Source organism: Notolepis coatsorum (genome assembly GCF_963971535.1).
Source record: "Notolepis coatsorum genome assembly, chromosome: 5".
Lineage (NCBI taxonomy): Eukaryota > Metazoa > Chordata > Actinopteri > Aulopiformes > Paralepididae > Notolepis > Notolepis coatsorum.
This window is the reverse complement of record NC_140169.1, coordinates 134,026,287-134,052,358: the sequence shown is the minus strand read 5'-3', so window position 1 is coordinate 134,052,358 and position 26,072 is coordinate 134,026,287. Positions and strand designations below refer to the sequence as shown.

Genomic DNA, 26,072 nt, shown 5'->3' with positions numbered 1-26,072 from the left:
CAAAGAAAAAGCTGACAAAGGGAATAACTTTGCAGATGAACTTCCAAGAACTGAAGCCAAAGAGAAAACTCAGGTCAGTCTTTATAATGATCCTTTAGGATAGAGAGGGCCATGCCTGTCTTTATATAATAATGGCCCTTTAAAAAAATTGTTTGGTTATTTCAGGACAACAACAAACAATACATCTAAAGTGCTCCACTGATAATTTATTAAAGGCACTTTTGTGTTGATACTGTTCTCAACTATACTCGCCTACTACATGTGAACGAAGACGAGATGATGGTGCTGCTTGATAGCATATACTTGCGAATAACTGATCAATAGAGTGATTATCCGGAAAAGGATATGCTTATTTTATTTAGCTTAATTTCGTTTTTGCAAGCTACAATTAATTTATAAAGAGCTGCACAAAAAGTCAATGATCCTACTTCTAACTGCATATAGGGTTTACTATTTCGGGCTACAGTAGGATATTACATTTCAACCAACATTTCAAAGAGAAAAAAAAATCTTACCTGAAAGTTTCAGCCACACACCTTGTGCGCGTGGGCGTGGTTTCAGCCACACACATTGTGCGCGTGGGCGTGGTTTCAGCCACACACCTTGTGCGCGTGGGCGTGGTTTCGAGAGACATGAAGCAAACTCGAGAACACAACAAGGAAGAGGGCACAATAGGTTATGTAAATTAAGCTCAAATATGAAGCTGTTGTTGATAGCTATTCTAATATTAACTATGGATTTAACACCTCCATTAACTATGCCGGTAAGTAGCTAATTAATTAATATTACAAAGGAGTAGCCTACATTTGAACCAAGTCTTAACGTAGGCATCTCTCTCTCTCTCTCGCTCTCGCTCTCTCCCCAAATGCTTATCAAGGTGCACTGTGCCATCATGAGTAGTTTCTGATTCTGGTATCTATGAACAGATATAGAATGACGTCATTATTAGCGTTGGGTATCACTGGATTTCTTTTAATGGTTTTCATGCTTCCAATTCAATATCAGGTCTAGAATTAGGATTTTGTATTATTATAATGGAATGAAAGCACATTCCCTCCTACCCAACCCCCCCACCCAACCACCTCCAATGTACAGTTCACCCCCCCCCCCCACCCAACCCCACCCCACCCCCCTACCCAACCTCCTCCAATGTACAGTTTCTATGTCAAATGTATATACTCTCTTTTCTGGACTCTTTTTGTATCACAAACAGTACTGTATTTGCAAATCTGGTATGTCATAAATGTATAGATGTAGCAGTACTGTATCTGTATGTCGTCGTGTGTGTCATAATACTTATGATGAATTGAAAATGGGGGACCCTGATGTAAACAAGACGAAAGTCTTTCTCTGGTCTGCATCCCCTTAACAATTGTATGTATTGAGCTGTACTGTACCCATTCTGCAATCTGTTAATACATTTTTCAATCAAGTACATTGACTGTGTACATGTGTACACACTATTTACTTTCATACAAATTGAGTCAGGCCATACTCAATTGATCCCCAATTCATTAAACTAAACGCTTACTTGGGAGGGATGAAAAATGCCTGACACAAAAGGCTGAGTAGGAAGCTCGACATCAAGTGAAAGGGATGTGGTGGCGCACCTGAAAAGGTCATGTGTATCCATTGGTACAGAAGAACCTCCTACAGTACTTAGTGATTTATTCTGAACCAAAGGTTGAGTGACTCTATGCAGAATCGATCACCTTTAGAAAACCATGGGTGATTGGCAGGAACGACAGGATGACAGACCATGCAGGCCAAGTGCGGAATAGGATGAAATTCAGGACTTATTTCAGAGCTGTGTTTCCATGTGAAATGACCTTTGACTTGTGCTTTATTTCACCTCATCAACTGGATATCTCAAAGATTAGATAAGATCGATTATGGGCAGGCACGTTGGAACTTTAAATCGGCAGGGGGTGCGGCCTTTCTGAGATTATTTTTTTCAGAACGCCGTGAGAGGAACGTTCGTTGTTTAGAATGGCTTTGAAATAAGTTATTTCTAATGACCCTTTAACTGAAAATGACGTGAGACGTGAGGCAAACGAGAAGAACATAATAATTGTTTTATTTTGACTTTTCAAGTCTGAAGAAATAAAAACAAACAAACCTCACTTGAACTTATTTTCTTTTCTTTTCTTTATTTTTTTATCTTTTTCCCCCCTCCTTTTTCAGATTTTTCTCCCATCCCACTGTTAGTCGTTATGCCAATTCCCAACCCCCTTCCTGGTTGTTGCGCACTCCCCCTACTGTTGGTCCGGGAGGCCGGAGACTGTCACATACTCACATGCTTTCCTCCGACACATGTGCAGCCAGCCGGCAGCCAGCCTGGCAGCGCAGATTCTCACTGGGAGAGTGTAACGTGTGGAAGGTCACACTACCTCCCTCCAGATCCTACCCTCGCTGTGCAGGCGCCCCGACCGAACTGTAGGGGTCGCTGTCCACAACGCCCAGGACCCACCCATCAGCTTTCCCACCCCTAACACTGCCAATTGTGTTAGTATGAACGACCAGCCAAGCTGATACCAACGCCGAGAGCTGGATTCGAACCCAGCGTCTCCAGCGTTGATGGCGAGCGCCTTGCCCACTACACCACCTAGCCGCCCCTCACTTGAACTTCTGAATACCTCACTTGGCTCCATCTCCAAATCTGTATGACAAATTTCTATATATGGGTTAGCTTCAATGTTAGATTGAATGCATCTCGTACAACGACTCTGTCGCGCCAAAATTAAGACGTTTGATTGATTGATTGATTGATTGAAAACTTTATTAACAGATTGCAGAATGGGTACAGTACAGTACAGCTCAATACATACAATTGTTAAGGGGATGCAGACCAGAGAAAGACTTTCGTCTTGTTTACATCAGGGTCCCCCATTTTCAATTCATTGTAACATATATGACATACATGACATACAGATAGACAGTACTGCTACATCTATACATTTATGACATACCAGATTTGCAAATACAGTACTGTTTGTGATACGAAAAGAGTCCAGAGGGGGGGGGGGTTGGGTAGGAGTGGGGGGGGGGGGTACACAGCTGATACCAATTGTATTATCAATGCACGGCTAATTAAGTGTTTTATATTACATCGGTCCGCGACCCGATGGTTGGGGACCTCTGCTCCGTTATGCACAAGTTTATAGACTTTCGGAGTGCGTATATTATTCAATGAGACTGCCAGCCAGCTTTTGCTCGACGGAGAAATACAATTTCAATTGTGACAAGAGAAGATCATCTCCCGATTCAGATACAATTGAACACAAACGGTTCCAAAGAAATAAATTTTTGCGGCAAATTTTCACCCGCAATGGATTTTGGTGAGTCTATGAACACTATGAATTGAAAATGGGGGACCCTGATGTAAACAAGACAAACGTCTTTCTCTGGTCTGCATCCCCTTAATTGTGTGTATTGAGCCATACTATATTGTACCCATTCTGCAATCTGTTAAATAAAGTTTCCATTCATTCATTCTCATCTCCTCTCTCATCTGTGCGTCTCCTCTCCGTCACCCAAATTCCTCAGAGACTCAGCAGCCGCCATCACCCCAATCATCACACACATAATAAACCTCTCCATAAAACAGGGACACGTCCCCAAGGACTTCAAAATTGCGAGGGTGACCCCTCTGCACAAAAAGGGCAGCAAATTAGACCCAGGCAACTACCGCCCTGTTTCTATTCTCACCTCCATCTCGAAAGTCATGGAAAAAATAGTCTACGAACAGGTCGAAAAGTACCTAGGGGAAAAAAATCTAATCTACGAATTCCAATCTGGCTTCAGAACATCCCACTCCACTGACACATGCCTTCTCTATTTGAATGACCACATCAAACAAGAGGTGGACGCAGGCAAATACTGCGGCATGGTCATGCTGGACCTACAAAAGGCCTTTGACACGGTCAATCACTCCATTCTGATTGACAAGCTAAAAGCAATTGGTTTTGATAGTCTATCAGTGAGCTGGATGCAATCCTACCTTGAGGGGAGGGAACAGATGGTGGAGGTAAACGGTACCCTATCCCCCCCCCTCACAGTGAGCTGTGGTGTTCCACAAGGAAGCATACTAGGACCGCTACTGTTCCTAATTTATGCAAATGACATGTCGTCAGCTTGTGACTGCAACTTGTTCCTGTTTGCGGACGACTCAGCCCTGCTGGTCTCTGACAAGAACAAGTTACAGGTTGAAAAAACCCTCAGCTCGGAACTAGGCAGAATCTGCATATGGCTCGCTGATAACAAACTATCATTACACATGGGCAAAACAGAGTCCATTCTCTTCGGTTCAAATAACAAACTCAGCAAGACCGACGGCTTCTCAGTTACAGTGGGTGACAATATTGTCACAAGGAAAGATGAAATTACCTACCTGGGTTCCATCCTAGAGGCTAATCTCTCCTGTGACAAAATGGCATCCAATGTAATAAAAAAAGTCAACCAACGAACTCGATTCTTGTACCGGATCTCCTCTCTGGTAAACAAGAATACCCTGAAGACTCTGGCAGGAGCACTCATTCAGGGGTACTACGACTATGCTTGCACCTCATGGTACCAAAGCACCTCAAAGGCGCTAAAAACAAAATTACAAACATCTCAAAACAAACTGGTCAGACTACTGCTTGACCTTACTCCTAGAACCCACCTCACCCCTGCCCACTTTGACAACCTAGGATGGCTTAGAGTAGACGACAGAGTACAGCAACTTGCAATGGGCCTGGTCTACAAGATACACTACACGACCAAGGTACCCATGTACATGTCAAAATACTTCCCAAAGGTCAGTGAATACCACGATCACAACACCAGAGGGAGCTCCACAAATCATGTTAAACCCAGATTCGGCTCAAATAAGGGACTAAACACGTTTCGCAATTATGCCACATCAATGTGGAACGCCCTACCCAAAGCTGTAAAGGAATGTGGATCACTACCCACTTTCAAAACCTCTCTCAAGGGACACCTACGGGAGACTGCAATTCAACACTGGCCCCTGTAAATATCCTAACCCAACCCCCTCCAATGTACAGTCATTTACCTAGTATGGTTTTGTCAATAGTCCAATGTACAATTTTGTTTGTTTGTACAGTGTCCCCCCCCCCCCCCCTCAATGTACAGTTTTGCTTGTATATACAGTGTGCCCCCCCCCCCCCCCAACCACCTCCAATGTAGATTACCCAGTATGGTTGTCAATATCCCAGTGTACCCAACCCCCCCCCACCCAACCTCCTCCAATGTACAGTTTCTACGTCAAATGTATATACTCCCTTTTCCTGACTCCTTCTGTATCACAAACAGTACTGTATTTGCAAATCTGGTATGTCATAAATGTATAGATGTAGCAGTACTGACTATCTGTATGTCATGTATGTCATATATGTCCTGATGAATTGAAAATGGGGGACCCTGATGTAAACAAGACGAAAGTCTTTCTCTGGTCTGCATCCCCTTAACAATTGTGTGTATTGAGCTGTACTGTATTCAAGTGTATTGTACCCATTCTGCAATCTGTTAATAAAGTTTTCAATCAATTCAATCAATTCAATCAATCAATCAAACCCGAGACAGCAGGGAGCACTGTCAGCCAGTGGCCACTCCCCTCAGACGCAACTGTAGTATTTCACACAGCGAGGAAAATAATACAGTTGGGCAATCTAACAAGAATTAACATATTTACAAGTGTGTCAGTTTAATGGTGAAGTCAAGTGCTTTGAGCAGGATAAACTTATAACTTATATTATATATGTTACAGTATATAAAAATACCGTTTTTACTTTTGTGCAGTAACTGAAGCTGCCACTAGAGGGGGTGCTGCCCCCCCATCTGTACCCCTTCAGCCTGTTTCTGTCGGTCATTCTCGACCAGAGTAAATGCGATAAACGCAAAAAAGAGCCAGGGGAATGGCCAAAGTTTAAAAAAAAAAATATGTTTCCTCATACTGTGGTTGACAATAGATCCTGTGTTTTTCTGTCTTCACTCTCTTAACGGATATGTGTAGTAATATTAACCGTGGCCTACTACTAATTATTATTAGTGACAGACGGTTGCATATTGTACCTTAATGACCTTAATGACTCTTGTCATTTTGCGTATTATTATTTATTTTGGGGGGGTGACAAACCCTTTGTTATTTTTCTAATGGTTACTTCCATAGCACTGGACTTTGTACCCGATGATTCATCCATGAGTTGATGACGTGTTGCTCTATATTGAGACAATAATGCCACTGTGTGTTTCCTCTATCCTTTGTGTCAAACAGGGAGCATGAGGTCAAACAATAAGGCAGGAAATGGCATTGAAGTGCAGCCGCTGTCCAGCTGTACTACCCCCCTCACACACCCTGCCCATAAACAACTCATCATCATCCTCATCATCATGCTCTTTTCTCTCCTGTAAATACAGCTTGCTTTTACTCCAGAGGACCAGGATGGATCAGGAAGCGATGAACTAGATGGTTCTGCCTCCGTTTCAGGCGATTGGTCAGAAGAACCAGGTAATTCTTCTGGGTACCATGTTTTGAAAGTGAGTGCCAATGGGGTTCGACATCAGGGTTGGTCTCAAGTTTTAGCCGCTTCTATTTTGGAACCGGTTCCAAGTTAGTTAAAAAATATATATATTTAAAACTGGATTATAAAGACTGATAAAATACTCTCTTCTACAACTCAACCTCAACCTTTTCAATATTAAGTTATTTATGAGAGGTGAGTTACAACATAGCGAAAATAGAAAAGCAATATACATTCTTTACCAACACATTTTTTTTTTTATAATTAGACTATTTGAAAGGATTTGAAAAGATTTGAATTCATTAAGCTGATTCAATATTGGATTCAGATTGAATCCAATGCTTTAAAATGTTGTGTTTTGTTTTGTTCTGCTCATCACAGCACTAGTGTCAATATTGCTGTTAAAAACAACACCATCTTCCCTGTCTTCTCTATAAGGCAGTGCTGCCTCCCCTGCGAGATTCACCAAAATCTCAACAATCGAAATGAAAAAGAACAAGGAGGACTCCGACTCCAACAATGAAGATACAGTCGTCGCTGCTAAAGGGACCGGCGGTGCCAGGAATCAGATCCATGTATGAAACATGACTTTTCTTTTCTGCCAGTCCTTGTCTCCTCCACATATAGACCACCGCAACACTTCCGGTACTTTGAGCTCATGGGAGAGAGCGGGGGAAAGGGAGAGTGGTGGGATAAAATGAATGAATGTTGATTAGAGCCTGATTAGAGTGAGTCTCTCTGGACAATCTGCGCATGCGCCGGTTGGGGAGTAGGTGTGAAAAAGTTACTAGCTCGGCCGAGAAAGTGCAGATTGACTTGGCGTTGGTCTCTCCGTGTTCAGGAGACTCAGGCGTATAAAAAAAGTCTATTGGATCATGTCTCCAGCACCGCCACAGCCGTAGCTACAACCACTTAAGTCAAGGCTCTAATCAACATTCATTCATATTATCCCCCCACACTCCCTTTCCCCCCTTCCACTCACAAGCTCCATGTAACGTGGAAGTACAGTGGTCTATACGGCAGGTGGCAACGTACAAAATCACTTATGCAATTGTCCCTGTTTGTGTCTTTAGGATGATTCGGATCTGATCTTTGACGTTACACATTGGTCTGTGGATGACATCGGAGCAGACGTTGGCAAGAGCAAGAGCTTTCTGGAGAACAAAGACGTCCTTGCAAGTATGGTGCAGTCATTCACCAATACATGTTGATGTAGTTCTCTTTCTTCCAACATGGCTGCCCTGTTAACCAATAATAACCACTTTCAAAAGAAAATACCTGAGTTCTGTGCATTCGTAGAGTAGGTAAAACATTGGAAAAGCATGCTATTACTGTTGCACTGTGACTTGTTTATCAGATCCAGTCATAAAACACCAAATCATCACATTTCTGTGGATATATTTATCATACATCAACACATAGCAACCGTTGTTTTGCACATAGAAACCATTTTGTCGTCCGACATGGAGGACAAATAGGCATTCTAAACATTCTGTGAAAGGCCCATTATCCCTTGTGCTATAAAGGGTGGGCAGTCACCCCCTTTGGATGTAAAAAGGAGTGGCGTCTCCTAATGATACTCAGTGCTTTATTTATTTTAAAATGTTCTCTGTACCATAATACAAGTCAAACTCACTCATTGTGTGCATAACTCTGTTTATATAGATGGAGATCTGTTTATGTCTGTAGATCCAGACATGCTCCTGTAGATATGGTAGCATGTAAATAGGAGTTGTACTTGTGTCCCTTTTCTCTTCTCTCTTGTCTTATCTCCTTATCTTATTTTCTCTTCTATTCTCTCTCTTCCTTTCTCTTCTCTCCTCTTCTTTTCTCTCATCTTCTCCTCTCCTCTTCTCTCTTCTCTCCTTTTCTCTTCTCTCCTCTTCTCTTCTATTAGGGCTTGTGTCCATAGCGGACGTTTTATGAGTTGTCAGTAGGGATGCCCCGATCACGTTTTTTGCCACCGATACCGATCATTGTGAGCCATATCGGCCGATACCGATCCGATACCGATCGGTTTTGATAAAAAAAAAGAAAAAAAATATTTTATATAAAAGACATATTTTTAATTTTTTTTATAAAATATATATATTATATAATTAGACTTGTACTTGTATTATCTGCGAGACATCGCCACCACGCAACAAGCTCCACTGTCTGTGTGTACTCTAGTAGCCTCCAGCTACGGCCAGGATTCTCCGGAGCTGCAGCTGGACCCTATACTCGAGTAGCCTGCAGCTACGGCCAGGATTCACCGGAGCTGCAGCTGGACCCTATTGATCACATTCAACAACATGCCCTCAGCTCGAATACGCATCGAATGAGTGTTATAAAACATTGATATCAGGAGCTATCTGTGGCTACTGCTGGCCGGCTATATAACGTTGATACAGCGCCTCAGTGAACTATTTAGTTCAGTGGGACATTTCGTTTTGAACAGTGAGCTGGCGTCAGCTAACGTGAGCTAGCGGAGGTATCATACACGTCTCTACTAGACTTGCTGGAGCGTTTGTTGATGTCAGGAGCTATCGGTAGCTGGCCGGCTAGATACCGTTCGGTTAGACAATGCCTCATCATGTATTGGACTGGAAGTGAATGGTTGACTGGGTCATTTTGTAACGGTAGTTAACGTTAGCTCAGGGAGACGCCGTCCTCCCGTCCCACTAGACTAGACTAGACCCGTGTTTACATGCGTGCGGGAGGCGTGAATATTTTAGGCAACCAACTTGTGTTCAGCGTTTCTCTGATTGGCCACTACGCCCATGTGACCGTGGCAGCGCGAGAGAGCGGCAGTGCGGAAAATTGGCTGCATTCTATTGCCATTCTCTGCGACAAACTCTAACCTTAACCAACTCCGAAACAGCGCCTAAACTTAACCCTTCTAACCTTAACCAACTCCGAAACAATGCCTAACCTTAACCCTAACCTTAACCAACTCCGAAACAATGCCTAAACTTAACCATAACCTTAACCAACTCCGAAAGAATATTGCCATGCTCTAAGACAAACTCTAACCTTAACCAACTCCGAAACAGCTCCTAAACTTAACCCTTCTAACCTTAACCAACTCCGAAACAATGCCTAAACTTAACCCTAACTGTTGTGAAGGATCAGATTAAACCGAATATATATATTTATTTATGGATATATATTTAATAGTATTTGTATATCGTTTGATATCCCTTGTATATTCTTTGTACATATACACTGAATATCCCTTTAGTCTACTACAGCCCATAATAGTTCATTCTCTCATTGGACAAGAACCTGGCGCCAGCAGACAGGCCCCTTGAGTCAAGTTCAATAGTGCCGACGAACATGTCCCAACTAGCCCCGGTTCCGCGTAGGAATACGGCTACCGAAATACGAATGGTACTATTTGTTCACCGTGCATATAAATAGGGCGCAAGTAAAGTAGAACTTTCTTTTAGTCCATTAGTCCTTTACCCTCCAACCTAGTAACAGACGTGAAGCCTCACCCACGACCCACGTGTGGTGCAGTATGGCCTATTTTGGCCCCAGAATAGGCATTGAGACCTCGTGTAAATTCATAGCTGAATTGTCATAGTTTGGCACTGTACCGTCGAGTGGGACGTATTTCTATTAAGTAATAATAGTCTATTATGTATGGTGCATCGTTCGGTTAAAGTTCTAAAGTGAGCAGCACCCCCATCGTTTCCTCGCGTTATCTAGAGTCTTAACCAGGCTGGGCAGACCACGCGTGGTGCTTTCATCCGAGGAGTTCTGGGCGAGGACGAGTGGACCTGCACATTGGATTACCTACCTGGACGACTGCTGAGCCTATACGGCATGGAATATCTATTTGCTTTGGGTGCTTTGATTTGTGGAGCGGATAACAGCCAACACCAGTGAGTGTTGGAATTACCCCCGAGAGGAGCCCAGGTGAGACGGCGCTCATCCCAGACCGAGGCCGCCTCGCTTCTCCTTCGTTGTGGACCTACAGCTACCGTCTACAAGAGGGCCCAAGTGTATTCATCTGTGGATCAAGATCCTGCGGGCACTGTTTTCTGTACCTGAATTCTCCCCAGGAATCGTTGGCCAGATGGGATGCAGCTGACGGCTCTCCAAACCCCCCCCCCCCTTACTGACTTACAACCAGCAGGACCCCTTTAGTATCCCGCTATAATCCTTAAGTACCATCGCTATAGTTTCCCTAAAGAACCAGGTTGTATACTTGCTTCCTGCGTAACCAGAGATTGGACATTCAGTGTTGATTTGCCTATGAATACTCATTTGCCTTACAAGTGCATTCAAATCATAAATGTAATTAAGTGAATGTTGTATATACCTTTTGCTATATTAAACCTTCGACTGTTATATTTGTGTGGACCTGATTTCATATGTGGGAAAGTGTTCATCATACTTAGATATCGTGTACTGTATGGCCAGAAGTTAAAGTACATCAAGCGGTAGTGGTTTAATGATACCATACTTATCAATACAGTCAGGGAATTGTACCCCTCAGTTACAATTGGTCCTTCGAGCCGGAGGGTAACTAGTGTAATATTAATATAGTGTTATTAATATTGAAATGGCCTATGATGAACACTCCACGAAACGGTCCTCCTAACGTAGAACGCCCGCGGCGCAGACGACAGGCACCTCAGTACTTAGAGGATTAAGCTGTCAGTCAACTACCTAGCCTTCTACAGACGGTAAACGCGGTAAAAGTAGAAAGTAAAATTATGTCTGACCTTAACGACCAGGTTACCCCGACCACAGAGGCCCTAGTGGGTTCTAATGTAACTGACCAAGCTCACGGTGGGGACCAGGAGGGAACAGACATGCCTTTACCCCCCGCCAATACCGAAGAAGTAGTCCCCGACCAGCTCCGGGAGGAAGACAACCCTCCAGAGGTGGAACCCTGCACGGAACAAGATGAGGAGAGCGCCGAGGAGATAGAGCTCCAGGACTCCCCAACGAGGACAGCCAGGAGCGGCTCACCTCTACAAGCGTCTTCCCCCAGCGAGGCGGAGAGGATGCTGTCACAGGCGTTCCTCGTCAGCCTGACAGCCTCTACCGAACGCGATCGACTCCAGGGTGAACGCGATCGACTTCAGGGTGAACGCGATCGACTCCAAACACAGCAGCGGAGCGAAGAAGAGCACATACGCCTGGAGATGAGACGCCTTCAGACGGAAGAGAATATGGCAAGAGACCGGTCCGACACCCAGCGCGCCGCTGACGGTGCCCAAAGAGAAGCAGAGCGCGACATCGCTCTCATCCAGCGCGAAGCCGAGCGCGACAGACTACAAGCCGAGCGCGACAGACTACAAGCGCAGCTAATGGAGCAGCTGATCACCAGGGCAACACCCTCTCCCTCCGCCAGGGGTTCAAGGGCCTCGTCGAGACAACAGTCAAGGGCAGCATCCCCTAACCGACCAAGCGACCCTGAACTTGACCACCAGAGAGAGCCTATACCCCCCGCAGACCCCCTTCCCCGACCGGTCCAAGCGAGACCCAGCTACAAGGAAGGAGCAGCATACACTGCGGAGAGGCTAAATAAACGACTACAGGATCTAGAGGACCTGACAGAAGAAGAAGATGGTTTCAACCGGAAAAAATGTGCCGTAAGGTCTGGATTCTTACATATCTCGATGTGATTTATCAAGAAATATCAACAGCTAGAATTTTGGGTCTCAATGAATCCAAAATGGCAATGTGGTTAGAAGTGGTGGAGAGAATAAAAGCCAGCATATAATGGTAGTGTCTGGTTAGGAACAAATTATAATGGTTGGATTATCCAATGGGGGGTCCGGGAGAGGGGGGTACGAGCTGGAGCATATGTGTATTTGTATATCCTATTGTGTGTTGTCATGTTTGTTTATGTGTTTGTTTAAAAAATAATAAAAAAATAAAATACAAAAAAAAAAGAGGAAGAGGAGGAGAACCAAGCCCGACGACAGCACAGTACTCCACCGGACCAGGAGGTCCAGTACAGCCCAGGCTATACCCCCGCGGCGCTGCGCTACAGACCCCCGACTCTATTCACGGGTGAGCATGACGCACGACCAGCCCCGAGGAACAGCACCTGGACCAGCGGGCCATGGTACCCTGCCGGTACCAGCCCACAGAGAGGCGCAAGAGGAGACTCGCCTAGGAGGCCTCTCTCCCAACGCTCACCGATGTGCCAGCCATCCACGGCGTCATACATTGGCACACCGACGTTTCCAGACTTCACCCATGAGAATCGAGCACAGTACACGGAGCTCCGGATGTGCTTAGAGACAATGATGGTGGATGTCGTTGACGAACGCCACAAGTATGCAATATTACTGAAGCACCTGAAAGTACCCCGAGCGCACAATATAGCGCTAGCCTATGCCACCTCTACGACCCCATACACCGCGGCTCTAGCAGCGCTGGACCAGAGATATGGACGTATATGGGATTACGTAATCCAAGAGATAAGGCATATTGACCGCCTACCCCCAGCAACAGACAATCGCTCACTAGACGACCTGTCTATAAAAGTGCAGTCCCTGGTAGGGATGCTGGGAGCGCAACGAGAAAAGGGTATGCACGAGCTATACGCCAACTCTAACGTCGAGAGGATTTTAGAGAAGCTGCCGCCCGCCAGACAAGAGCGCTTTAGGCGGCAAAGAGACCACCGTGATCCTAACGGTCCCGAACCATCCCTCCTCGATTTAGCCGACTTCCTGACGAGAGAAGTCAGCAGCCTACGCTTGGATACATTCGTGCAGAGCACACCAAGCTCCAGAGAGGGACCTAGGAGAGTAAACGATGGAAGAAGATCAGTGACTGTCATGCACCAATCAGAATCAGTACCGAGCAGTAAGAACCACAGTACCCCCTCGAGAAAAGAGAAGTGGAAGATGGTGTGCCCGTACTGCGAGAAGGAACACTGGCTGTCACAATGTGACCTGTTCAAGAAGATGAATGCAGAAGAAGTGAGTCAATGGATAAAGTCCAACAGGCGCTGTTACCGATGTGCGCGCAGTCACATGGCAGCCGAGTGCCGCCTAAAGAAGAGGTGCAGTCGGTGTGACGGAGCCCACCTAGATGTCCTACACGACAGTAACAGAAGAAAGCCTGCACCTGTACCATCGAGCAGCACAAAGGCAAGTGTCATGTACATTGACCCCGCCAGCAGCAGCGGCGCCCAGGTGCTCTTAAAGGTAGTCCGTGTAACATTGAGCCACCAAGATAAAGTAATGGACACTTACGCCGTCCTTGATGACGGGTCAGAGAAGACCCTTCTCCTCGCATCCGCTGCGGCCCAGCTGGGACTGCGGGGGAGCGAGAACCAGATGACGATTCGGACAATAAGAAGAGATTTAAAGACGATAAAAGGCGAGAATGTCTCCTTCACTATCGCAGCAAGCGGGCAGCCAGAGAGACGGTATAGGATTACAAATGCTTTCACCAGCCAAGAAATAGGACTATCACAGTACACCTACCCCATCGCCAAGCTGATGGATAAATATGTGCACCTGCGTCAACTACCTATCCCGCTCATAGACGGCGCCACCCCGACCCTGCTGATAGGCTCCGACCATGCAGACCTCATAGTCCCGATAGACCGGGTCCATACAGGACCCAGAGGCTGTCCTGCAGCAGTCGAGACCCGCCTAGGATGGACACTACAAGGCCCCCTCGCTAAATCTCTCAACCAAACAGCAGCCACTAGCTGCCTCCACTCCAGAGTGACAGAAGAAGACACCACTCTCCTGCAGCATGTCGAGAGGCTATGGACACTAGAGACAATGCCCTTTAAGAACGAAAAGAAAGACATTCGTTCTAAAGAAGACATTTACGCCATAAACCTCGAGCAAGGGACAAAGAGAGTCACAGTCGGCGGAGTGATGAGATACGCAACTCCACTCCTGAGGCGAGAGGGAATGCCCACCTTTCACACCACGAAAGAAGCTACGGAGCGGTATCTATTGAACACAGAGCGGCGCCTAGCCAAAGACCCCGCTCAAGAGAGTGTGTACCGCGCTGAGATTGAGAAGCTAATCACAGCGAGACACGTAATGAAGATTGACATTGAAGAGGCCGATCGGACGACCGAATCATGGTACGTGCCGCACCACGGGGTCCGCCACAACGGCAAGGATCGCATTGTGTTTGACTGCAGCTACCAGATCGGATCCCAGAATCTGAATAAAGAGCTCTTGCCCGGCCCCACACTCGGCCCCTCTCTACTAGGCGTACTACTACGCTTCCGCCAGGACAAGGTGGCTATCAGCGGGGATATCAAAGGGATGTTCCTGCGGGTGAGACTAGTGGAGGAGGATAAGCCCCTACTGCGGTTCCTATGGAGAGAGAGGATCGGAGATGAGCACCCAGCCATCTACCAATGGGAAGTCCTCCCCTTCGGAACCACATGCAGCCCGTGCTGTGCTACATTTGCACTGCAGAAACACGTCGCAGAGGACCCAGCAGCAGATGAAGAGGTCCGACACAGTGTGAAGAACAGTTTCTACGTGGACAACTGTTTACAAAGCGTTTCGACCCAAGAAGAAGCCGAGGCTCTCCTACTCAAGCTACGCGCCTCCCTGATCAAAGGCGGCTTTGATCTCAGGCAGTGGGCCAGCAGCGACCCGCAAGTATTGCGCAGCCTCTCCCCCGCGGACAAGGCAGCCAGTAGCAAGACCTGGATGGCGACCATCCCAGGAGAAGCCCAAGAAATGACACTAGGACTAGTCTGGCGCTTCAAAACAGACTCGCTCCACTATAGACACAAACCCCTGACCACGGAGCAGGGAAGGTCGACGGCGATACCGACCACCAGACGGAGTGTGTACAGAACACTCGCCAGACAATATGACCCGTTGGGATGTATTCTACCTTACACCACCAGGGCAAAGATGATTGTACGAGCACTATGGGACAAGGACCAGGGCTGGGACGACCCAATACCTGCACACCTTGCCTCCACATGGAGAGAGTGGGAGACGGAACTCCGCTCACTCCCAGGCGTCAACATACGCCGCAGCTACTTCCCACCCACAGTGAGGCCAGAGACATGCAAGATGGATCTACACGTCTTCAGCGACGCCTCCGAAGTAGCCTATGGATCTGTGGCCTACTTGCGTGCCCAAGAGAAGGGAGGAGAGATACACACCGCTTTCATCCTGGCTCGCTCAAGAATAGCCCCACGGAAGCAACAATCTATCCCGCGTCTAGAGCTCTGCGCAGCCCTAGCAGGAGCGCATCTAGCCACGTTAATCCAACGTGAACTCACCATCCCGGTGCAAAGAACAATCTTGTGGTCAGACTCTACGACAGTACTCACATGGATCAAGTCTGATTCATGCAGATACAAGGTCTTCGTGGGAGTCAGAGTCACAGAGATTCAAGAGTTAACAGAAGCAGCGAGCTGGCGGTATGTGGACACCAAACACAACCCAGCTGACGTCATCACCCGGGGAATGTCCCTAGATGACCTCACCCGTCACAACATCTACAGTAACGGACCAGAGTTCCTCAAGCTCCCGGAAGAAGAGTGGCCTACGCCCACCCCACGGGAGGCGAGTAAAGAGGAGGCTGAAAACAAGAAACCTATGTTCTGTGGATTGAGCACAGTCGCCTCCACAGACCCCAACATAGATGATTGCCTCACCCTACAGAGTGCGCAGCTAAAGACATTCCTGTGGCACCACCCAGAGATTCAGCCCACCACTGACATTTCAGCAGCTTCTTCTACTACAACGAGCCCAGAGACTCGTTCCCCGATGAGCTAGACTGTCTACAGGGAGGAAAGCCCGTCCCATCAGACAGCAGACTGCTCCACCTGGCACCCGAGAGTGACGCCCATAATCTCATCAGAGTGGGTGGTCGTCTGCGGAGAGCCCCCGACCTACCGGATGACGTTAAGTACCCGATAGTCTTGAACAGCCGACACAAGGTCACAGAGCTGATCATAAAGAAATACGACGAGGATGTGCACCACGCAGGCGCAGAGAGAGTCTTCGCGGAGATCAGACGTCGCTATTGGATACTTCAAGGGAGAGAAGCAGTGCGACGCTTCCAGCGAACCTGTCTAGACTGCCGAAAGTGGCGCGCGCAGCCCAGCATACCCCGGATGGCTGACCTACCTCCCTGTCGCCTCCGAATCGGCGACAAGCCCTTTCACTCCACAGGCATGGACTGTTTTGGCCCGTTATATATAAAGAAAGGAAGAGGAACCGAGAAGCGGTGGGGTATTGTATTCAAATGCATGACCACCAGAGCGATACATATCGAACTCCTTCCAACCATGAGCACAGACTCATTCCTTATGGCCTTCCGAAGATTCACATCGCGGAAAGGAAAACCGTCTACATTGTTGTCTGATCACGGGACAAACTTCAAAGGCGGAGAAAGAGAGCTGAGAGAGAGCTTCCAAGCTATGGGCCCAGAACTTAAGACCCACCTCGCTCCATCCCAGATTGACTTCCAGTTTAATCCCCCGAACGCACCCCACTTCGGTGGAACCTGGGAACGAGAAGTACGTTCTATAAAGACAGCCCTGTACGCCGTGCTTGGGGCCCAGACTGTGGCGGAAGAAGTCCTAATGACAGTCTTCACGGAGATCGAGGGAGTATTGAACTCCAAGCCCCTCGGTTACGTCTCAAGTGATGTAGCAGATGTCGACCCAGTCACCCCCAACACACTCTTGATGGGGCGGCTGGACCCCGCGCTACCCCAGACAATGTACAGGCCTGAAGAAGCGAACGGCCGAAGAATGTGGAGGTACAGTCAAGTACTGGCTGACAAGTTTTGGAATAGCTTCCTACTCCACTATCTACCGTCTCTACAGACCCGCCAGAAGTGGGTAAAAGAGAGAGACAATTTGACAGAAGGAACAGTCGTCATGATTATCGACCAGTCACTACCCAGAGCTATGTGGCCGGCTGGCCGCGTAAGCAAAGTGATCACCGGTGCCGATGGCAAGGTCCGAGCAGCTGAAGTGCTCGTCCAAGGGCGAACTTACACACGACCCGTGGCGAGGCTAATAGAACTGCCAAGACTCCCAGACACTATCGATGATGACCATGACCCCATGACTTTGTGAGTTGACTGACCCTTACAGCGGACCTTGAGTGGTAGACAGTGCGGTTAATCTGTCTCTGCTTAGCTAATTAGGTGGGACTAATTAGGGGGCGGCTGTTGTGAAGGATCAGATTAAACCGAATATATATATTTATTTATGGATATATATTTAATAGTATTTGTATATCGTTTGATATCCCTTGTATATTCTTTGTACATATACACTGAATATCCCTTTAGTCTACTACAGCCCATAATAGTTCATTCTCTCATTGGACAAGAACCTGGCGCCAGCAGACAGGCCCCTTGAGTCAAGTTCAATAGTGCCGACGAACATGTCCCAACTAGCCCCGGTTCTGCGTAGGAATACGGCTACCGAAATACGAATGGTACTATTTGTTCACTGTGCATATAAATAGGGCGCAAGTAAAGTAGAACTTTCTTTTAGTCCATTAGTCCTTTACCCTCCAACCTAGTAACAGACGTGAAGCCTCACCCACGACCCACGTGTGGTGCAGTATGGCCTATTTTGGCCCCAGAATAGGCATTGAGACCTCGTGTAAATTCATAGCTGAATTGTCATAGTTTGGCACTGTACCGTCGAGTGGGACGTATTTCTATTAAGTAATAATAGTCTATTATGTATGGTGCATCGTTCGGTTAAAGTTCTAAAGTGAGCAGCACCCCCATCGTTTCCTCGCGTTATCTAGAGTCTTAACCAGGCTGGGCAGACCACGCGTGGTGCTTTCATCCGAGGAGTTCTGGGCGAGGACGAGTGGACCTGCACATTGGATTACCTACCCGGACGACTGCTGAGCCTATACGGCATGGAATATCTATTTGCTTTGGGTGCTTTGATTTGTGGAGCGGATAACAGCCAACACCAGTGAGTGTTGGAATTACCCCGAGAGGAGCCCAGGTGAGACGGCGCTCATCCCAGACCGAGGCCGCCTCGCTTCTCCTTCGTTGTGGACCTACAGCTACCGTCTACAAGAGGGCCCAAGTGTATTCATCTGTGGATCAAGATCCTACGGGCACTGTTTTCTGTACCTGAATTCTCCCCAGGAATCGTTGGCCAGATGGGATGCAGCTGACGGCTCTCCAAACCCCCCCCCCCCTTACTGACTTACAACCAGCAGGACCCCTTTAGTATCCCGCTATAATCCTTAAGTACCATCGCTATAGTTTCCCTAAAGAACCAGGTTGTATACTTGCTTCCTGCGTAACCAGAGATTGGACATTCAGTGTTGATTTGCCTACGAATACTCATTTGCCTTACAAGTGCATTCAAATCATAAATGTAATTAAGTGAATGTTGTATATACCTTTTGCTATATTAAACCTTCGACTGTTATATTTGTGTGGACCTGATTTCATATGTGGGAAAGTGTTCATCATACTTAGATATCGTGTACTGTATGGCCAGAAGTTAAAGTACATCAAGCGGTAGTGGTTTAATGATACCATACTTATCAATACAGTCAGGGAATTGTACCCCTCAGTTACACTAACCTTAACCAACTCCGAAACAATGCCTAAACTTAACCGGCGAAAGAATGCACGTTAAAAGAATGCACATTAAAAAAAAAAAGAAAAAAAAATTGAAGGGATTCGAACTTGTTACCAACGCACCGCAGGATCCACAGCATGGCGGCGAACCAGTTGAGCTAGCCGTCGATGTTAAAAGAGGGGGAATTACTGCTACATAATGCTGCCGCGGCAGGGCTCCGCGGGGGCGTGGCTAGACGCAAGTTGCTTACCTTAAATAATTACGCGTGCGGGAGGGGCTGGAGGGAGGAGCAGACGCCGCACCACTGTGTGGGAGTGAGTGTGTGCAGCTCCCGGTGTCTGAGACAGAAAACTCAGCGAGTGAGATCGGTTTTGACGATCAGCGAAAATAAAGCATTATCACCGATCACCGATCGCATATTTATACTGATTATCGGCCGATAACGATCGGTGGCCGATCGATCGGGGCATCCCTAGTAGTCAGCTCCTTCCTGTCATTCATTTCTATGCTACAGGCGCGACAGGCGCGCTCCTCTTCCCAGCGCCGCGCCTCGCATTTATGAGCTCTCGGCGGCAGCGTTTTTGGGCGGAGCGCTTCCAGCGCATAAAGTTGAAACTAGTAAAATTTTTGGAAAGGAGCGTGCTCATCAAGGTAATCAACATCAAGGAAGGGGCGGAGCCGCGGCAGTCGCGAGACCCAGGAAAACGCTCGGAGCTTTTTTTTTCTTTTTTTCAAAGCGGTCCGCCTTGAAAAAAATGTCCGCTATGGACACAAGCCCTTATCCTCCTCTTCTCTTTTCTCTTCTCTTCTTTCTTCTCTTCTCTCCTTTTCTATTCTCTCCTCTTATCTTCTATTATCATCCTCTTATCTCCTCTTTTCTCTTCTGCTGGATTTGAGTATTGTTAACACTTTGAGTGCCAGCAGGGGGCGCACGATTTAGCGCTTGAGTGCCAACGCTCTATTCAATGAGAGGGCGAGCACATTTGCGAACACATAAACTATATCTTAAATTATGGCTATGTGTCTAATACGCCCGTCGCTTATCAATGACTTGCTTGCAGTCAACATTGTCGAAACGGATAGTTTTTTCATCTGTACATTTCCGTTTTATACCATTTTGAAAAACGCTAGTTTTTGGAAATTTCCAGAAGAAAAAAGAGATTCTGCAAGAATCGCCCTTTACTGGAATACACAAAAAACGTTGTAATTTTTCGGCCTATTTATGAATCGTTTTCAAATAAACGCTAGATTATCTATAGTATATGTGTACTTATGTACGCTAGAGAAGCGGGCTGAAAAATCGATTATCTTATTTCCTGATCAGCACACACACACACACACACACACACACACACACATACACACATAGGGGACACGCTGATATATCTGTGAAAAAGGTCTGATTACCCCAAGACTGGTAAAATAGATTCCTTACCTCAGATCAGATGTTCTCCAAAAAGATTATTCCAATTCCTGATCGCCATTCCAAATATCGATTGCGTTTATTGATCCAACGCTGGGTGCTTGAAACACATATTCCACGCTGTTCTGAGGGACCACAAAGACTGCAATCGGCTCGGATTACATGCCTGACAAGTCAAATGCGGATTCCGGATTTTCTTTTCCCCATGCGTTTTCATTCAGTCCAATCCAATGGGTGCATTATCATCCGGGAGACGATAGGGGGCGGTATTTTCCCTGTTCGAGCTCAGAGAGAGTCCCAGTGGTAATGTGAGGCTAGATTGATGAAAAATGAATGGAAATCGCTAATAAAAGAAATAACAATTAATAACGAGATTTCTCGTCATTGGCACTGAACGGTTGGCATGAAATAACGAGAATTCTCGTCGTTGGCACTCAAAGTGTTAATGCTGTAGTCTGAACTACAGACCTTAACTTATTTTCTCTTCTATTCTCCTTATTTTCTCTTCTCTCCTTATCTTATTTTCTCATCTTATCTTCTCTCTTCTCTTCTCTCTTCTGTTCTCTTCTCTCATCTCCTCTTCTCTCCTCTTCTTCTATTCTCTCCTCTTCTCTTCTTTTCTCTTCTATTGGATTTGAGTATTGTTACTGCTGTAATCTGAAGTCATTGTTTTCTATGTATTTGCAGGTGTTATTGCAGGAAGTGTGGCAGGCGTGGTGTTTGCTGTAGCACTGGCTGCATTTCTAATCTATAACATGAAGAGAAAAGATGATGCAGGCTACACTCTGGCCCAACAGAATGCTTCAAATTAAGTATATTATGAACCAATATAGAAGACTGTTAGACCTAATCTTCCTTTTTGTAAGGAGTTTTTGTTTGAAGGAAATGCACTTACCATTTTCTCCAGAGTCAGACAAGAAGATAGATACCCATTTCCTCTCTGTACGTTGAGTAGAAAGCTATCCGACTGCAAGCTAGCCTAGCTTAGCACAAATGAATGGAAGCGGACACGAATCAGCTATTGATTGATTGATTGAAAATTGTATTAACAGATTGCAGAATGGGTACAATACAGTACAGCTCAATACACACAATTGTTAAGGGGATGCAGACCAGAGAAAGACTTTCGTCTTGTTTACATCAGGGTCCCCCATTTTCAATTCATCATAACATATATGACATACAGATAGACAGTACTGTTACATCTAGACACATCTAGACATCTATGACAACAGCTAGCCTAGCTGTTGGCCAAAAACATCTCTCCTGGAGTTTTAAGCTATAGGCTAGCTGATCCATATCCGCTTCCATTCATTTGTGCTAAGCTAGGCTATCTTGCCAAATTAAATTATGTAATGTAATTTTTATTTTTTTGATAACTTATGCAAGAGCATGGATACATTGAATGTATCAGTATGTTATTGTATGTGTAGATAAATTGAATTAAGTTTGTCTCAAGGGCATTATATTGACCATATAGCAGCCTATTCTATAAAGATTTGATGTCTCTAAAGTCTAAACATCTATGTGTACCTGCCCTTACAAAAAAGTATCATGGCAGTTTGATCATTTCTTATTGTAATTTCCATTGTATATTTACCATGGTATTACCATGGTAAAAGTCCTGTATCACCATGGTGTAACTTTTGCACGTATATACTTGCACTTAAATAATACAATGGTATATCCAATTTAAATTAAGTTACCAATGGTAATAACATGGTAATACCATTATACTTTTTTGGAAATACTATGATACTGGATGAAATACTGGACACAGTGTTTTCAGTTGTGGATCTTCAATGTTACCATGTAATTATTGTGATATGTATTTGTGTATGAATATGTGTATATATTGCAAAACGGCATCATTGTAAGTCAAACATTGAATAATTTCTAACAAGAAATGTAGAAATTACTGGTTACAAAAAACAATTTGTATTTATCTTATTATCCAATTAATATCAAATACAAAATACATCTTAGAAATATCAATATATTAGTTTTTTCCCCTCAACATACACATACATACATACATACATACATACATACATACATACATACATACATACATACATACATACATACATACATACATACATACATACATACATACATACATACATACATACATACATACATATACATATAAAGTACATCCACACACATACTCAGTTATTGTCAATACTTGAAGAGGGGGTATTCTCCAGTGCTGGGAAATCAGTATGCGTGTGTGTGTTCGTGCGTGTGTGTGTACGTACATGCATACGTGTGTGCATGTTGGTGAGTGAGTGCATGAGTGTTCATGCATAGTCTATGTGCACACCTGCATACTGTCAGAAATCTATGAGGTGCCATGATGCTCTTTTTCCCCTTGAGATGGTCCAAAGTTTCAAGCTCTTTTCAAGGTAGACAATATCTGGTTAAAAACAATATTGCATGAATTTGACCTGGTGACATTTTGCATCATACTCCAAGGTTTCGCTAGTACAACACACAATCCACCAAAAGCAATTCTGATATGTACTGTACTGTTAAATAATTATGTGAGAATCTCTTTCTATGTATGGCTGGTGATGAATGTAGATGATCTGTGGCAATCCTTCAAAAGCAGTCGACCCCTGTCAACATACTGCACAGTGATAACTACTGATTTTTCAGCAATTAGATCCTGATGAACTTTTAAACCAGTTGCTTTCTCTGTTCACTTCACAGTGTTTGTGTGCAGCACAGTGACATGTGGGAACATTGGGATTTCATTACACTCAGGCGTCATAACTTGTCTCCTGTCTATTTCCTAAGATAATGATGATCTATAATATTATTATGTTTTGTTTTTTTCTGTCATGAGCTATGCAAGATAAATGACTTGCAGCATTGTTAAAGATATTATGTTTAACTCTATGTATTCTTTTATCTGCAATGTTTGTAATAAAACTACTGTAAACGGGAAGTACTCTTCAGTGTTTTCTGAGGAGACCTCCCTGCTGCAGCTTGTAAGCTAGAACTCTTGTGTTGTGTTGTTCTTAACTTTTGGTTATAGTGCTAGTTGGGGGCACAGTAAATCCCTAACAAGCATGTTCTGTAATCCTGTTGTCATCCATTCTGAACTCAAAGGTTATATGTATCTCTGATTTTCTTAATATTGCATCAAAAGTTCAGGAATTACCCTAGCTCGATTATGTGGGCATGGTATTCAGTATTCGGTTTCATGTAACTTCTTCCTCGCCGTCAACGGTATAGGTTAAAGTAATGTCACATCTTACCTGTGCAACTGTATAGGTTAAAATAATGTCACGTCTTACCTGTGCAACTGTATAGGTTAAAGCAATGTCACATCTTACCTGTGCAACAGTATACGTTAACATGATGATATCACACCACTTTTACTGATGATCTGTCACACCAGTTCATATAATAAGAAACAAAACAGAAAATGTTGTAATTTTGGTGACAGACTTCCTCAGACAAACAACAACTACTGACATGCATTTCTTGCTGAAGAAAGAAATGTAGCTTTATGGATATGACATTTAGCAAATAAAATAAGAAAGTTAACAATTGTGCATACATTTTTGTCATTACATTCAAAATAAGTGATCATATTTTTAGCTTCTATGATAATCGTGTTTTGCACAATATACAGTCGGGCCCATAAATATTTAGACATCAACACAATTTTGGATTTGAAATTAAACAAGATTGATTGATTGATTGAAAACTTTATTAACAGATTGTAGAATGGGTACAATACAGTACGGCTCAATGCAGACCAGAGAAAGACTTTCATCTTGTAATCAGGGTCCCCCATTTTCAATTCATAATGACATTTATGACATACACAACATACAGATATACAGATATATCATGACATTTATGACATACAGATATACAGTACTGTTACATTTGTGACATAGTACAATATGCAAATATACAGTACTGTTAAACAGAGATCCTAACAGAAAATATATACATACGAGGGGCAGGAGACTGTACATTGGGAGGGGGGGATGAGGGTGCACGCATAGGGAGGGGGGGTTTGTACATTTACGGGGGCCAGTTTTGAATCGCAGCCTCCCGTAGGTGCTCTTTGAGAGCGGTTTTGAAGGTGGGATTCACAGATGCGCTTTAAGTGCAGACTTTCAGCTTTCATTTTAGGGTATTTACATCCAAATCAGGTGAACGGTGTAGGAATTACAAGACTTGTGCCTCCTCCTTTTTAAGGGAAGAAAGGTAATTGGACAATTGGCTGCTCAGCTGTTCCATGGCCAGAATCTGCATATGGCTCGCTGATAACAAACTATCATTACACATGGGCAAAACAGAGTCCATTCTCTTCGGTTCAAATAACAAACTCAGCAAGACCGACGGCTTCTCAGTTACAGTGGGTGACAATATTGTCACAAGGAAAGATGAAATTACCTACCTGGGTTCCATCCTAGAGGCAAATCTTTCCTGTGACAAAATGGCATCCAATGTAATAAAAAAAGTCAACCAACGAACTAGATTCTTGTACCGGATCTCCTCTCTGGTAAACAAGAATACCCTGAGGACTCTGGCAGGAGCACTCATTCAAGGGTACTATGACTATGCGTGCACCTCATGGTACCAAAGCACCTCAAAGGCGCTTAAAACAAAATTACAAACATCACAAAACAAACTGGTCAGACTACTACTTGACCTGAACCCCAGAACCCACCTCACCCCTGCCCACTTTGCCAACCTAGGATGGCTTAGAGTAGACGACAGAGTACAGCAACTTGCAATGGGCCTGGTCTACAAGATACACTATATGACCGGGGTGCCCATGTACATGTCAAAATACTTCCCAAAGGTCAGTGAATACCACAACCACTACACCAGAGGAAGCTCAACAAATCATGTTAAACCCAGATTCGGCTCAAACAAGGGACTAAACACGTTTCGCAATTATGCCACAACAATGTGGAACGCCCTACCCAAAGCTGTAAAGGAATGTGAATCCCTGCCCACATTCAAAACCGCCCTTAAAGAGCACCTACGGGAGGCTGCAATTCGAAACTGGCCACCGTAAATGCCCAAAACCCCCACCACCTCCTAATAGACAGTCTCCTCCCCACCGCATGTATATATTCCCTCCCCGCCGTATGTATATTCCCCTCCCACCCACCCACCCCCTCCTAATGTACAGTCCCCTCCCCATCATATGTATATACTCTGTCAGGATCTAGGGGTAACAGTACTGTATATTTGAATACCGCCTATGTCACAAATGTATCAGTACTAAATACCTATATGTCCCTATGCCATAAATGTCATGTATGTTATGTATGTCATAAATGTCTATATGAATTGAAAATGGGGGACCCTGATGGAAACAAGACAAACGTCTTTCTCAGGTCTGCATCCCCTTAACAATTGTATGTATTGAGCCGTACTGTATTGTACCCATTCTGCAATCTGTTAAATAAAGTTTTCATTCATTCATTCATTCATTCATTCATTCATTCAGGGTGGAGGGAATAAGTGCTTACCCTACAGACCCCAAGTCTGTTAGGACAGCAGACTCGGTTGGCACTGCTCAAAACTTACCTTTTTACAATAGCTTTTAAAT

At 44.9% G+C, this 26,072-nt stretch overlaps 1 protein-coding gene across 1 annotated transcript; it reads left to right on the top strand.

The window, feature by feature from the left end:
* The first annotated feature begins 637 nt into the window (after nucleotides 1–637).
* Nucleotides 638–23,486, top strand: LOC311228760 (uncharacterized protein). Its single transcript, XM_084314703.1, has 5 exons — nucleotides 638–763; nucleotides 6,421–6,511; nucleotides 6,963–7,099; nucleotides 7,598–7,703; nucleotides 21,167–23,486. The coding sequence occupies exons 1-5, from the start codon at nucleotides 698–700 to the stop codon at nucleotides 21,289–21,291; spliced, it is 525 nt and encodes a 174-aa protein (XP_084170829.1). The 5' UTR covers nucleotides 638–697; the 3' UTR covers nucleotides 21,292–23,486.
* The last annotated feature ends 2,586 nt before the right edge of the window (nucleotides 23,487–26,072 follow it).

What these genes read in the sequence shown, in the direction of transcription:
- LOC311228760 (XM_084314703.1), top strand. Translation starts at nt 698, where the DNA reads ATGAAGCTGTTGTTGATAGCTATTCTAATATTAACTATGGATTTAACA. An exon ending in CACCTCCATTAACTATGCCG is followed by an intron (nt 764 to 6,420) that starts GTAAGTAGCTAA and finishes CTGTAAATACAG; the next exon opens with CTTGCTTTTACTCCAGAGGA. An exon ending in CGATTGGTCAGAAGAACCAG is followed by an intron (nt 6,512 to 6,962) that starts GTAATTCTTCTG and finishes CTTCTCTATAAG; the next exon opens with GCAGTGCTGCCTCCCCTGCG.